The 14,429-nt window shown below is 45.4% G+C and overlaps 1 protein-coding gene and 1 pseudogene across 3 annotated transcripts in view; both read left to right on the forward strand.

Moving 5' to 3' along the window:
- The window catches only part of ADCY3 (adenylate cyclase 3), a 158,755-nt gene that overhangs the window by 136,069 nt on the left and 8,257 nt on the right, over positions 1-14,429 (forward strand). For 2 of the 3 annotated variants that reach the window (XM_085894009.1, XM_085894010.1), the window contains 2 exons: positions 6,167-6,313; positions 6,414-6,533. In XM_085894009.1, the coding sequence (XP_085750135.1) occupies positions 6,167-6,313; positions 6,414-6,533 (267 nt within the window). Of the gene's footprint in view, positions 1-222; positions 1,056-6,166; positions 6,314-6,413; positions 6,534-14,429 lie in introns of those variants that run through there. The other variant, XM_085894011.1, reaches the window with a different exon arrangement.
- LOC147019486 (signal recognition particle RNA) lies at positions 5,187-5,327 on the forward strand (annotated as a pseudogene).

The raw sequence follows: 14,429 nt of genomic DNA on the forward strand, positions 1-14,429 counted from the left end.
GCCTCCTCTCTCTCTCTCTCTCTCTCTCTCTCTCTCTCTCTCTCTCTCTCTCTCTCTCTCTCTCTCTCTCTCTCTCTCTCTCTCTCTCTCTCTCTCTCAGTCCTCTGACCCTCCCCAGCAACTCCAGGATGAACGCATTCTTCCAGTAATGCCCTCCTGGTTCAATTTACAAAATCCCAGGCTGACTGCACACCTCCTTTCCTTTGTTGTTCTTTTCTCCAGTTTGTGGAATCTCCTACTGGAGACTTCATTTCCTCGCTTCCCTCCGGGTCTTCAAGCTGGTGGTGGAACACCATCCTGACCTGCAATCATTTTATCGCCATTAACCCTACCTTACCAATGCTGTTACTTGCAGGTTACCGTTTCATCCCCCTCTCTCTGTCCTCTTCCTGTTCATTCATTTTCTTGCTTCTTTTGTCCAACTATGGCTCCACTGTCGGTGCATGAGCTGAAATCTTCTACACATATAAAAAAAGAGAAATCATCATCATCATCATCATCATCATCATCATCATCATCATCATCATCAGGGCTTTTGCTACTCTGACCATAAATCAACAATGAGAAAATACTTGACATTCGACATATTATACACAACATGGTCAAGATAAGAAGATGAATGAGCAATAGAGAAAATAAAATAAAATGAAAATGCAATTATTGAATGAGCCATGATGGGGAATCAAGATTCATATTAGGGAATAAAGTTCCTGTAGTTTTTATGCTTACATTACACTCCAGAATCACCAATCGCACAGAATTGGTAACGACTGGGACCGACGTGCTGTGTGAGGAAGTCAACGGAGCACACAAACGTCTGATGAAGGACCCGAGACCCCCACCTGGCACACCCACCAAACGGCTTGTAAATGCTGCCGCCATACTCGGCCGAAGCTCCATGCAAGCCTTCACACCTAACAGTTTGAGAGACCCAAATCTCAGAAATGGCAGTCAAAGCAAGACCCCCACACTGCCTGCACAATGCAACCCCCATTGTCAGCAGAACAGCGTCACCTTATTAATCCACCGCAGCCGTATGCCAACACATTTTAACTTTAATCTACGTGAAACGTTTATTGACTCACGAGTCATGATATATAAAACAGGCTTCTTCTTATGGAAGATGAAACTAGAGAGTTCATGGAACACCTTACCCCACGCAGTCTTGAGAAACAAGGACATGGGCAGGGTGTACTAGCGGCAAATTTGAGTGGTAAAGATGATGTAAAATGCCGTAATATTTTGTCCAATTACTACTAAGCGGAAAGGTTTCGAAAGTTTCATAAAGGTGACTTGTGCTTTGCAGTGTTGAAATATGTAATTAAATTCAATTTGAATTGGTGTTTTAAAGGATGTAGAAAAAAAATTCGGAAGTTTACGGCCGTTGATGCAGTGTCTTATGCACCGCCTTATCTAAAACATGTCACATTAGCTCTTCATGCCTGTTGTTTGTGTCCTTTATGACATCCTTCAAAACAGTGTTTCCTGTTTGGAATGATTTTACATTTTGTTTGACCACCAGAGAGGCGAGTCAGAGTAAAACAAATGATCTCATTCCTCTCTGTGTAAGCACGATCACGATAAAATCAGAGCCAAAGTCCTGCTAAACGACAGGTTTGGTTACCAATTGATGTTCAAAATATAACAATCAATTTGAATGAAGTTGTTCCTTGATCAGAAACGGACGTTTGTCGATGGACGGACGGACAGAAGTGAACCAATTGCTTAACCTCCGCGTTTCGCTTCGTGTGCGTGGGGTGATGAGACATTTAACATCCTCAAGTGAGTGCACACAAGGCAACCGAATTAATGTATCGTCCAAAGGCCAGTGTGCAGCGCCCCTTGCTGGCACTGCCTAAGAACAGCATTTGTGATTTTATCTTCACGAGGACATCGAGTCCTGGATAGTATGGAAGTGTAACGCTTGACAGTGTTACAATCGACAGTGTAACATAGGAAATCGACCGCTCATGATGACAGATGGTTTGCAAACGAGGTAATGATTGCTAAGATGTTGCTTTGAATTGTTATTAGGAAGGAAATGTTTAAAGGTCATTGCAACGTAACCGATTGATTTGAGATCGATAAGCAATCTGTGTCATTTTCATTTCAAAGCTTGAAACTTTAAATATGAATCCTGGTTGAGTTATCTGTTTAAGAATGTGAAAATATATCCTGAATTTATATTCTTTAAAGTTTTAACCATTTTTATTTGGCCCTTCAATTGTTTTGCAATATTTAGGTTTTTAACTTAACCCAAACTTGTTTAGGTTATCTTATGCTGACCTTTTCAATTTTATCGATACAAGGGTCTCGGCTCATGGAGAAGCAAAACGATAAAGGGCAGCAGGTTTACAAACTAACAAAGGGTATGGGATGGGTGGATGCACACACACAAGGATTAAAGGAGAAACTAGAAGGACACTTGGTAGAGCACATACCTCCACCACCTAATGCCTGATCCACGAGAACATGTCAGGCCCAATACATTTTTGAGATATCGTGCGATATATTGTTTATGGTTCTCTCTCTCAATGGTGAAGAATCACTTTAAAAATTAAATAACTCTCGTATCCAGATCTGGATTTAGATCTTCACCAAAATCGAATCAATTCATCATTATCATGGTCACACACCCAATATGTCCACCAAGTTTTGTCCGAATCCGTCCACAACTTTTTGAGATATCCTGCACACAAACAAACAGACAAGCAAGAAGAAAGCGTCATGCAGAGCACGATTCTTGCAAAATCCATAAAACAAATTTGACCTCAAAAATAATTGGTGGTTGAATTCAATGTTCAAACATGCAAATTCTCTTCAAATTTCAAGTAAATCGGATGAAAATTGACAATTTTAAAAATTCGACCTATGTTGGTTGACCTTTTGGCCAATGTGGACCTCCAAAATAATTGGTTAGTTGAATTCAGTGACCTGAAATATAAATCCACTTCAAATTTCAAGTCAATTGGATGAAAATTGAGGATTTTAGAAATACCACCTTAGTTGTTGACCTCGGGCCTATGTTGACCTTTTGATCCATTATTACCTCAAAATTAATTGGCTCGTTGAATTCAGTGACCTGAAATATAAATCCTTTTCAAATTTCAAGTCAATCGGATGAAAATTGAGGATTTCAGAAATCTTGACTAAGTTGTTGACCTTTGGGCTATGTTGACCTTTTGACCTCAAAAACAACAGGCTTCTTGCTTATGACAAACTCTACCATGTGGTGAAGTTTCCTGAAGATCAGTTTAAAATTGTGACCTGCAGGCTATAAACAGACAAACAGACAGAATAACAACATCGACGAACCAATATACTTGAAAAATATTCGATTTTGCAAGTAACAAACAAACAAACAAGCAGTCATAGACTGGTACTTACGAAATCGTCAACTTCACCTCTGACCTTGTCTAATAAAAGCTGTCTCTCGAGAAGGTAGCGATGCAAACTAGAAGTTTCTACGATGATTCTGTACCAAACCATCAAAAATCGAATGTTTTGGATGTTTGACCTCACCGTGACCTTGACCTTTGACCGATTTTGACCAAAATCTAATCAGCACTTGCCACCACCCTCCTGAATCACGTGGTGTAATTTGACATTGGTAGCTTCTTCCGTTCTCGAGTTATCTGTACCAAACCATCAAAAATCGGATATTTGACCTCACTGTAAACTTGCCCTTTGAGCGATTTCGATCAAAATCTAATCAGCACTTGCCATCACCCTCCTGAATCACGTGGTGCAATTTGTCATTGGTAGCTTCTTCCGTTCTCGAGTTATCGTGCCTACAATCAAACAAACAAACAAACATACAAACAAGCAGTCATAGACTGGTACTTACGAAATCGTCAACTTCACCTCTGACCTTGTCTAATAAAAGCTGTCTCTCGAGAAGGGAGCGACGCAAACCAGAAGTTTCTACGATGATTCTGCACCAAACCATCAAAAATCGTATTTTTTGGATGTTTGACCTCACTCTGACCTTGACCTTTGACCGATTTTGACCAAAATCTAATCACCACTTGCCATCACCCTCCTGAATCACGTGGTGTAATTTGACATTGGTAGCTTCTTCAGTTCTCGAGTTATCTGAACCAAACCATCAAAAATCGTATTTTTTGGATGTTTGACCTCACTGTGACCTTGACCTTTGACCGATTTTGACCAAAATCTAATCACCACTTGCCATCACCCTCCTGAATCACGTGGTGTAATTTGACATTGGTAGCTTCTTCAGTTCTCGAGTTATCTGAACCAAACCATCAAAAATCGTATTTTTTGGATGTTTGACCTCACTGTGACCTTGACCTTTGACCGATTTCGACCAAAATCTAATCAGCACTTGCCATCACCCTCCTGAATCACGTGGTGTAATTTGACATTGGTAGCTTCTTCCGTTCTCGAGTTATCGTGCCTACAAACAAACAAATAAATGAACAAACAAACAAACAAACAAACGGAAGTCATCAATATACTAACGAAATCTTTATATTTCGTAAGTAACAAACAGAGAGGGGTGATAACATAACCTCCTTCACCCTCGGCGGCAGAGGTAATAACACAAAATGAGTAGTGATGTTATGAAGAGTAACAGGATGGGAAAGAACGATGATGTGCATGCGGTGGTGACGGGCAGTGCATTTGAAAGACTGAAGTGAGGAGGATGAGACAATGGACACAGGGAGACAATTCCACAATTGTGAGAATAAGGGAACAGATTAATACAGGTGGGGAACCAGCCTGGAATTTGGGAAGGTGAGCAAGTGAGGATTTCTTGAGGAATGTGCTTGACTTTGTGTGGCTTAGGGAGAGCAGGTATCAGAGTGCACTGATATTTAAAATACAGGTTTGTACACCTTCGGGGTTGTTTTTTTTTGTGATCTAAGGACCCCTTCCCCCCTCCATTGTACAGCCCATCCCTTTTGTCGCATGAAGATCAGGGCTGCGTACATCAGCAACTTCAACTTTGTTTGTCGTTCATTGTTATGATGACCCAGAGGTACGCACACCCGCCTCTCAGCTGTCTCGCCTGGGTTTGAATCCCGGCCCAGCTATGAACTGTCTTCTTGGTGTTTCGCAGTCAGGGTGATTCATCACCGTGTGTGCCATCCTTCGGATGGACGTTAAACTGGGCGTCTTGTCTCCCAGCATTAGTTGGTATACATTTAAGGATCCCACGAACCGGGCGTAGTGGCGTGCGCCTGTAATCTGGCTACTTGGAGGCTTGGGTTGGAGGATCGCTTGAGGATGGGTGCTCTGCTCTGGACCTCGCTATGAGAGGGTGTAGGGCAGCCCGGAATCATGGCGAAACCCAACCCTTATCCCTGTGTCGTAAGAGGCGACCAGGGTTGCGTCAGGAAGGGCATCCGGCGTAAAATCTGTGCCAAATCAGTATGCAGATCATAACGGATGATCCGCTGTGGCGACCCTTAACAGGAGCAGCCAAAAGACGAACAACAACAACAACATTAAGGATCCCACGGTGCCCTTCGTGAAAAGTAGGTGAGTTATCGCTGACACCATGAACAAATTCCAAATCCCTGCTCCAACCTACAGGGGGGAAGAACCGCATCAGCAGCACAACCGCACCCTCAGCCAATGCTGCTGTCCTGCAGCCTTGTGCTGCAAGCAAAAGAAGAAGAAGACCATTGGCTAATATGAATCATCCATTGTCTTAACTTGATACCTTTACGTGTTGCATTGTTGAATCACCCATGATATATGGCTCATCGATGAGCTCGTACATGTATCACACGTAAGACAATACAAGGACATTCGGAGACATTGGTGCACTTTTACACAAATTATACTTTACAATAGACCAATCCACACAGTGTAAGGGATTTGAACATTGGATCTCAGCATCATGAGCTATTATCAGATGGGAACACCAGACATCCCAGAAACCTTGTATCCCAGTTTCTTTTATTTGGGTTCACACTATTGCTACATGCTATCCTGGATGGAACATTATTTTCTATGTTCTGTTGTTGTTGTTGTATTGTTTCATGCCTAAAGTTCTTGCATATTAGTGGTATATATTTATTTATTCTTCGTCGCGCTAATACACCTCAAAGTATGACTTCTGCACGGCTTGTTCATTATTGAGAAATACATGCGGTGCTCATGTGGTTGGTTGGGGCTCTGCTTTGATTTGCAGGAGCTATACAGTCATTCGTACAACGAGGTTGGGGTCATGTTTGCATCAATTCCAAACTTCTCGGATTTCTACACTGAAGAGACGGTCAACAATTGTGGGATTGAATGCCTCCGCTTTCTCAATGAGATCATTTCTGACTTTGATGCTGTGAGTTTGTGTTCTTTTTGTAAGTTACTTGCGGTTTGAATATTCGGTGATTATTCCACCGTTGAAGACATCACCAGCTAATTTTCTCTTGTTTTGGCAGCTGCTGGATGAGCCGAGGTTCAAGAACATGACAAAGATCAAGACGATTGGCAGTACTTACATGGCAGCATCAGGCCTGTCACATGACACCAGTTGTAACAACATCGCAAACGGGAACCAGGTTTGGAATGGATGTAATCATCGGTGCGGGATAACAAGGGTTGGGTCGTACAGATTCTAGAAAGTGTCGGTGCTGTCGAAGCATTTCCTGGGAAAAGGTTTATTGAGTTATTATTTTTTTTTTTATGGAAATCGTCACAAACAAGGCATAAAGCCACTCCAGGTAAGGGGCTAAGGAAAGGTGAGATAAAGATAGGGATAAAGCAAAACAAAACAAAGAAAGAGAAAAATAATATGAAAACATCCAAGACACAGAGAGCAGTAGTACTCAGGTGACATGCGATGTAACCTCAAAGATGTAACAAGTAGGAATTGACATTCCTCTTCAAGTTGGGTAGATCATCCCTCAAGAAATGTCTTCAGGCGCATTTCTGAACTTAAAAACAAACAAACAAACAAACCCAGATTGCTATGAGTGTTCACTTTCCATCAATCATCCTTTTTTTTTTTACCAACTTCAGTGCCAATTCACCCCTCTCAACCCTCTCTCTCAAAGCAACCATCACACTCTTTCCCCCTCAAAGCTTCTCTATCATCTTTCTCAAAAACTCCCCCCCCTCACCTTTGTCCCTCAACTCTCCCCACTCACCCTCTTCCCTCCATTCACCCCCCTCTCTCACCCTTCTCAAACTAGCCCTCTCTCTCTCTCTCTCTCTCTCTCTCTCTCTCTCTCTCTCTCTCTCTCTCTCTCTCTCTCTCTCTCTCTCTCTCTCTCTCTCTCTCTCTCTCTCTCTCTCTCTCTCTCTCTCTCTCTCTCTCTCTCTCTCTCTCTCTCTCTCTCATCCACAAAGCTGCCTCATTCCCCTGCCCTCTCTCCTCCATCTCATCACTCCACCTCCTGAAATCCTCAACTGCCTTCTGCCCCCTCTCTTATTACTCCCTACTGCATCTCAACCCAGCACCACAGAGCCTTTTATCCTCCTGATCCAGCCCCCTCCCCGAGCTCTTCTGCAATCCCCCAACACTTTTAACAACTCCACATAACTCCTCCTCTTACTCCATTGTCCTCCCCTCCCTCCGCTACCTCTTCATTAACAGTGTGGACCCCAAATATCTGAGGCCTTCTCTCAAACCTGACATCTTTCCATACAGGTTGCCACTGACAAACCAGACATAATCTGCCGAACAGAAACTTTCCTCCCTCAAGAAGTCTCTGACTCCCAAGTATCTCTTCCTGGTTACTCCCTCCTCCGGTATGACAGACCTGAGTCTCGTCCTGGTGGAGGAGTTGCTCTCTTCATCAAAGACTCCATTCCTCACTCTCCATGCACTGCCCTCTCTCCCCCACACCCCCAGGAACACCTCTGGCTACGGCTTCCCCTCCACTCCCACCTCATGTTTATATGTGTACTGTACCGTCCACCAAACAGTGATGACTCCATCGACACTTCACTATCCGAAAACATGGACCAACTTCTCTCCTCTCATCCGAACTCTCTCTTGCTCATATGTGGTGACTTCAATTGTCATCATACCAGTTGGCTCAGTGTTGGTACCTCTCTCACCTGTCATGGAACTTCAGCAAAAGACGTCTGCGACTCATTGGGACTGAATCAATCGGTCAACTTCTTGACCCGGATCTCAAACAATAGTACTCCATCTCTTCTGGATCTGATTTTGACAAATATCCCTGAAAATATCTGCTGCTCTTCCTCCACTTCAATCGGTTCTTCCGACCACATGCTTGTCAAAGTGGACATCTCTCTGGCTGTTATTAGAGAACCACCTCACCGCCGTCGAGTCTGGCATTTCACTCAAGCCGACTGGCAGGGTCTCCAAGCAGCCATCAAACTTACAGACTGGTCTCCCATCACTACTTTCTCAAACATCAACTCATCCTGGGAATTCTTTCAAAGAAACTTGCTCTCCCTCATGCACAGATTTATCTCCTCTCATCTTCAGTTGTCCTACCCTATCTCCCGCCCTTGGTTCACTGAAGCTTGTGGCGAGGCAGTTGTCCTGAAACAACTTGCCTTTGCCTCATGGAAAGCAAACCCAACTAAGGGCAATCTCAGTTCCTTCCACAAAGCTCGGAACAAGTGTGTATCTACCCTCAGGAGAGCCAGAAAACAACATCTTTCTCATCTCAAGTCTGAGCTCTCAAACCTCTCTCCCTCCTCAAAATCCTGGTGGTGCAAAATCAAATCTGTTTCTGGTGTATGTTCCCCCTCCATCCCCTCCCTTACCTCAAATGGCCGCACCGCTGATACCGCACGTGAAAAAGGCTGAATGTCTAAACTCGGTGTTTGCAGCTAAATCTTGTGTCCTAAACCCATCGCTTTCTCTACCCACCTTACCCAGTCGCACCCAACTGTCCCTGGACTCTGTGTCATTTTCTCCTGACAAGGTGGAGAGCTTGCTGTCAAACCTCGACTCAGATTCTGCAACCGGATCAGACGGCATCAGCCCACATTTCCTAAAATCTGCTCCTCTGCTCTTGCTCACCCTCTCTCTGTTCTATTCACCCTCTCATTTGCCAAAGGTCATCTCTCATCTGCTTGGAAATCAGCAAACATCACTGCCCTGCATAAAAATTGTGCAAAAACAGATCCCTGCAAATACAGACCAATCAGTCTTCTCCCAATCATCAGCAAGGTGATGGAATCCATCATCGCTTCAGACATTAAATCCTTCCTCTTCTCCAATTGCTTGATTTCCAATCATCAATTTGGTTTCAGACCAGGCCATCTCCACTCAAGGCTCGCAGACTTCCTCTCCTGTCACAGTCAACATGTGGCCCTAAATTGAGTTCTCTCATCCCCTCTTGCTGTCCAGGCTGGAGTTCCTCAAGGCAGCGTTCTGGGCCCTGTTCTTTCTCTGCTTTTCATCAATGATCTCTCTGACTCTGTAAAATCCTCTATTTCATTGCTGATGACTCCACCTTCATCTGTCATCCTTCAGACTGGCAAGCAGCAGCTTCTTTGCTCTCTGCAGATCTGGATAGCATCACAAACTTGTCCAGCATATGGAACATGTCTTTCAATCCTGACTTATCTCGCACTCACTTTGTCTCTCCGAAAGGACTGTTTGGGAACACCCCCCCACCCCCCCATCTTCTTTCTCAACAATCCTCTTGAAGAAGTCCTTTATTCAAGCTTCTGGGTCTCACTATCTGTCACGATCTTTCTTGGGAAAGCCATGTTTCCAACCTGGCCTCCAAAGCAGTCTCCGACTGAGAAGCCTCCATCTTGCAAAGTCCTTCCTCGGCCCATCTGAGCTCCTGACCACTCACAAAGCTTTCCTCCACATCCTGATGGAGTACTGTTCTCCCCTCTCGGCTGGTGCTCCTGCTTCTCACCTTTCTCGGCTTCACGCTGTGGAAACCAAGGCATTTCGGATCATTGGTATCTCCTGCAGTGAGACTGAGTCTTTATGCCTCTCACTCTCTCACCGTGGGCAGGTCAGTGGTCTTTCTGCCTTCTACCATCTCTCTGGTCTCGCCCCCTCTAGCTCTGTCTGTGATCTGTCTTCCCCTATTTCCGCAGGGCAGTAACAACCAAAAGGTCCGCTAGTCACCCCCTTCTGGTAAAACGACCAAAATCAAGAATCACTGTTCACCCTCACTCTTTCATTCCTCTTTTTTCCCACCTTTGGAATATACTCACACTCTCCTCAATCCCATTCTTCCCTCCAGGCCTTCAAAACAGCTGTTCACCACCACCTCTTTTCTTCCCCTATCCAAAAGCACGATCTTCTCTACCCTCGTTAATCCACCCCAAACCCACCTCCTTCAAATTCCCTACTTTCCTTCCTGAAAGTCCATGTAGTGTCCATCTTGGATATCCCATGTTCCCCGCCCCATCCCTCTCCCTTCCACAGATCTCCTCATGTCTCTGTTCCCCACTGGTTTGTCCTTCCCTCTCCCACCCTTCTTGTCTCCTGCCCCTCTTGTTGTGCATTGTGTGTTTGCTCTCATACCAGCCTCGACAATGTAAACAAACAAACAAAAAATCCTCAGATAATGGGAAGCACGTTACAGGTCGTGAATTCCAAAGCGAGACAGCACGAGGGATAAAACTATCTGCATTGCTTTTCGTTCTGCACTTTTCATCAGCTATTGCTGATTTATATTGCATGCATTTAACTCATTGCATTTATATTGCATACATATACATTTATGTTGCATACATATCAGGTTGGTGCCTAGGTGTGCAGAGACGGCAATCCGAGTCTTGTGTCCAAACACTCGTACAAGAGGAATCAAGTTAGAAAGTCCAGCATAGTGGGGCGGCTTAGCCCAAATATTCAAAAGAATTGTACATTTTGTGATACAAGCACCAAATTTGGCACAAATGTACATTAATACGTTGCGAACATTTTCAGATATTGGGCCACTTGAAATTCTCTCTTTATGTTCGCCATATTGGATTTCAAAATGGCCGCCACTTGAAATCTACATTTGCTGTTATCTCTGGACGTGATGCAGCTTATTGACTTGATTCTGGTATCTAAATGTATGTTTTTGGGGGCAAGGAATCCAAGGGTACCATTTTCAACTGAATATTATCTATCACAGTCTGTTATATAATTTTATTTGGAAATTATCTAGGCAAATATTGGATTCAACACAATATTTTGAAAAGAATGTCTTAGTTCTGTAAATAAGCCTGGTGTTGGCGCAGTGGTTTGGGCAGCGGCTTGGGATCCAAAAGGTCCTGAGTTCAAGCCCCGTTGGGCCACTGAATTAATACACCAGGGGGTTGACTCAGCCTGTCATCCTTCCGAGGTCGGCGAAGTGAGTACCAGTATACTGGGCCGGTGTATACCCCGGTTAAAATAGGTGTACCATATCCCTGTGTCGTAAGAGGCGACCAGGGTTGCGTCAGGAAGGGCATCCGGCGTAAAACATGTGCCAAATCACTATGCGGATCATACGGATGATCCGCTGTGGCGACCCCGAACGGGAGCAGCCGAAAGAAGAAGAAGAAGAAGAGGAGTCTTAGTTCTGTAAATATAAATAAATAAATAAACTATACTAAATCACGAGTAACAATTCAGACAAGCTCATATATACTGGCAGTCTAAAATATAAATTCATATCCCATTAGGAAACAAAGTGACCCATTCATTTGTGTTTTTCATATGCATATTTTATGTAACATTACATTCATATTGTCAATAAATACCAAACATGCATAATCCCCTTTTCCTAGACCCTTTAAGCCATCTTTTGTGTTTCTAGAGTACATAAATTTCTTGTGTAGGCTTCCATCTGTCTTGTTTCCTTAACAATGCACTGTAGCATGTCTTTAACAATGTTTACAAACATGACTCCACTACATGTCTTTAATCACAGCCCTGACCCAAATAAAAGAGTAGTGAGGCTGCATGTGTGTTGACCCGCATCAACTGTGTGTGTGTGGATCTGGGGATGCACGGTCCAAGACAGTCGCCCTCTTGCCGCACTACTACACTGATGTACCCCCTGTCACTCGCAGCATCAAGAAGTCGCCTGTCCCAGCTGATAAAGTGGCGTCATTGACCAGAGGAGACTTCAAACAGCAGACTGATGAAGAATACCAATGGCTAGGCAATGCAAAGCGAGTCCTGGAAGACAACACTGGTACAGTGGACAATGACAACACATCTTGGGCTGCATTTCATGCCAGCCGACAGCCACCAGATGCTCGGGTCATCTGCCACACGTCGCTGCTTCCACTCTTCCTGGAGAGTGCCCACACAGTGGCCATGATCCGGCACTCAATGGACGTCGTGAAGAATGCTGTGGAACACCTGAATCCTGGACAGACACCAGTGGTCACCGTTGATCAGCCACTGTTTGCTTTGGCCAAGCAGATACAGTGGAAGTGGCCAGAGAGCTATGGGGAAGACCAGATAGTGGTGATGTTTGGTGGCCTCCACATAGAGATGGCAGCACTGAGGACACTGGGGGACTGGCTGAAAGGGAGTGGTTGGGTGCAAGCACTTGTGCAAGCCGAGATTGCGACAGCAGGGACAGCAGACTCATTCCTGCGAGCATCCCATGTCTTGCGCACAAGAAGAGCACATCAAGTGACTGCAGCAGCACTGTACATCCTGCAACATCGTTCCTACAACCACGACTGTCTGGGAGAAACCAGGGATGCAGAGGACCTTCCGGAGTTTGAAGACTGGTGTTGTCAGAGAGGAGAAGACCTCCCCCAGTTTCACTCCTGGGCAACCGTGCTGGAACTAGAACTGTTGGTTCTAGGGTATGTGCGTTCTCTCAGGCAGGGATCGTTAATGATGTACCTCGATGCTCTGACAGAGCTGGTCCCCTGGTTCCATGCACTGGATCACAGCCACTATGCTAGGTGGATACCAGTGCACCTGAAGGACATGGCCGAACTCACCATCAAACGCCCAGATGTAGTCAGGAAATTCAGGGAAAGCCACTTCACCGTTCAGAAAACACAGAGGGTGTTCTCTTCAATCCTGATTGACCAGGCACATGAGCAGAATAATGCCTGCATCAAAGGAGATGGTGGAGCAGTTGGGCTCACTGACAACCCTAGTGCCCTACGTCGCTGGATGGTTGCGGGACCAGAAGTTGCCAGGGTGATCGAAGAATTCCAGGATGGGAAACAACACTGGAGACGGCAAACAACAGACACACGTCATCATGATCAGACGCCAAGTGTACAGGCCTCATTTGTGAAAGATGTTCGCTCTCTCGTCGGTGTCATAGAGGAGATGGGCAACCCATTCGAGGAGGAGAGTCAGGATGAAGTCAAACTGGACACAAAGGAGATCGCAGATCCTGCTGCTGTGGAGACCGTGACGAATGCCAAGAGGATTGGCCAAGAGCAGTTTGAGGCTTTCACCAGAGAGTGTCTGTTGGACAGAACAAAGGCAGTGGACGCACCCATTCCTCGTAACAAGCTGAAGGTGTTCAGCACTTCTACTCCAAGAAGCCAGAGCATAGGTCAGCAACAGCTCGCCTCCATCAAGAATGACCGTGAACTCTTCGCACGCCTGTACATTGGCTGCCAGACGAGGGATGGAAACCTTGAGGAGTTCTTTGGTCACGAGAATCAGGCATGTCCTCCTGCATTGTCTGATGGTGGAAGCCTCTGCACTGGTACCAAGAGTGATCTCCTCACATGCTTGGAAGAAGTCTCCGACGCAAAGACAGAGACTCCTGTCACGACCTGTATTGTGCTTGATGGAGCAGCCATCGTCCAGATGCTGAAGCCGGCTGCATCAAAGACCTTTGAAGAGTATGCACAACAGATCTTCATCCCATATATGTCCACGAAGCCGCAAACAGTGTCACGCCTGGATCTGGTCTGGGATACTTACCTTGCTGATTCACTGAAAGGTAGTACATGTGCAAAGCGGGGACAAGGTGTGCGGAGACGTGTGGTGGCTGCCGCAGCCATACCGGGAAACTGGCAGAACTTCCTACAAGTGGACAGCAACAAGACCGAGCTGTTCAGGTTCCTCTCAGCAGCTCTCATGGAATGGTTTGACCAGGAGGACAAGCAACTCGTCATTACTGATGGAGAGGCAGTGCTCAGCAAGCCACTACTGCCAGATCTGACCTCACTCGCCCCATGTAACCATGAAGAAGCTGACAGTCGGATGTTGCTGCATGCATCTCACGCAGTCCAGCATGGACACCATGCAATACTCATCCGGACTGTAGACACCGATGTTGTGGTGCTGGCAGTGTCCCTGGCACAGGAGTTGCAACCAGAAGACTAACTGTGGCTGGCATTCGGAACAGGCCAGAGTTTCCGATCCAAGCAGCACACGAAATAGCAACTAGATTGGGACGAGAGAAGGCTCGTGCACTGCCAATGTTCCACGCTCTAACTGGATGCGACACTGTGTCTCGTTTTCATAGACATGGCAAGAAGACTGCGTGGGCAGTCTGGACGGTACTGCCAGAACTCACTGAGGCGCTGCTGCTGCT

The sequence above is a fragment of the Eptatretus burgeri genome, chromosome 9 (assembly GCF_056783735.1).
Source record: "Eptatretus burgeri isolate ZD-2024b chromosome 9, Ebu_testis_v1, whole genome shotgun sequence".
Lineage (NCBI taxonomy): Eukaryota > Metazoa > Chordata > Myxini > Myxiniformes > Myxinidae > Eptatretus > Eptatretus burgeri.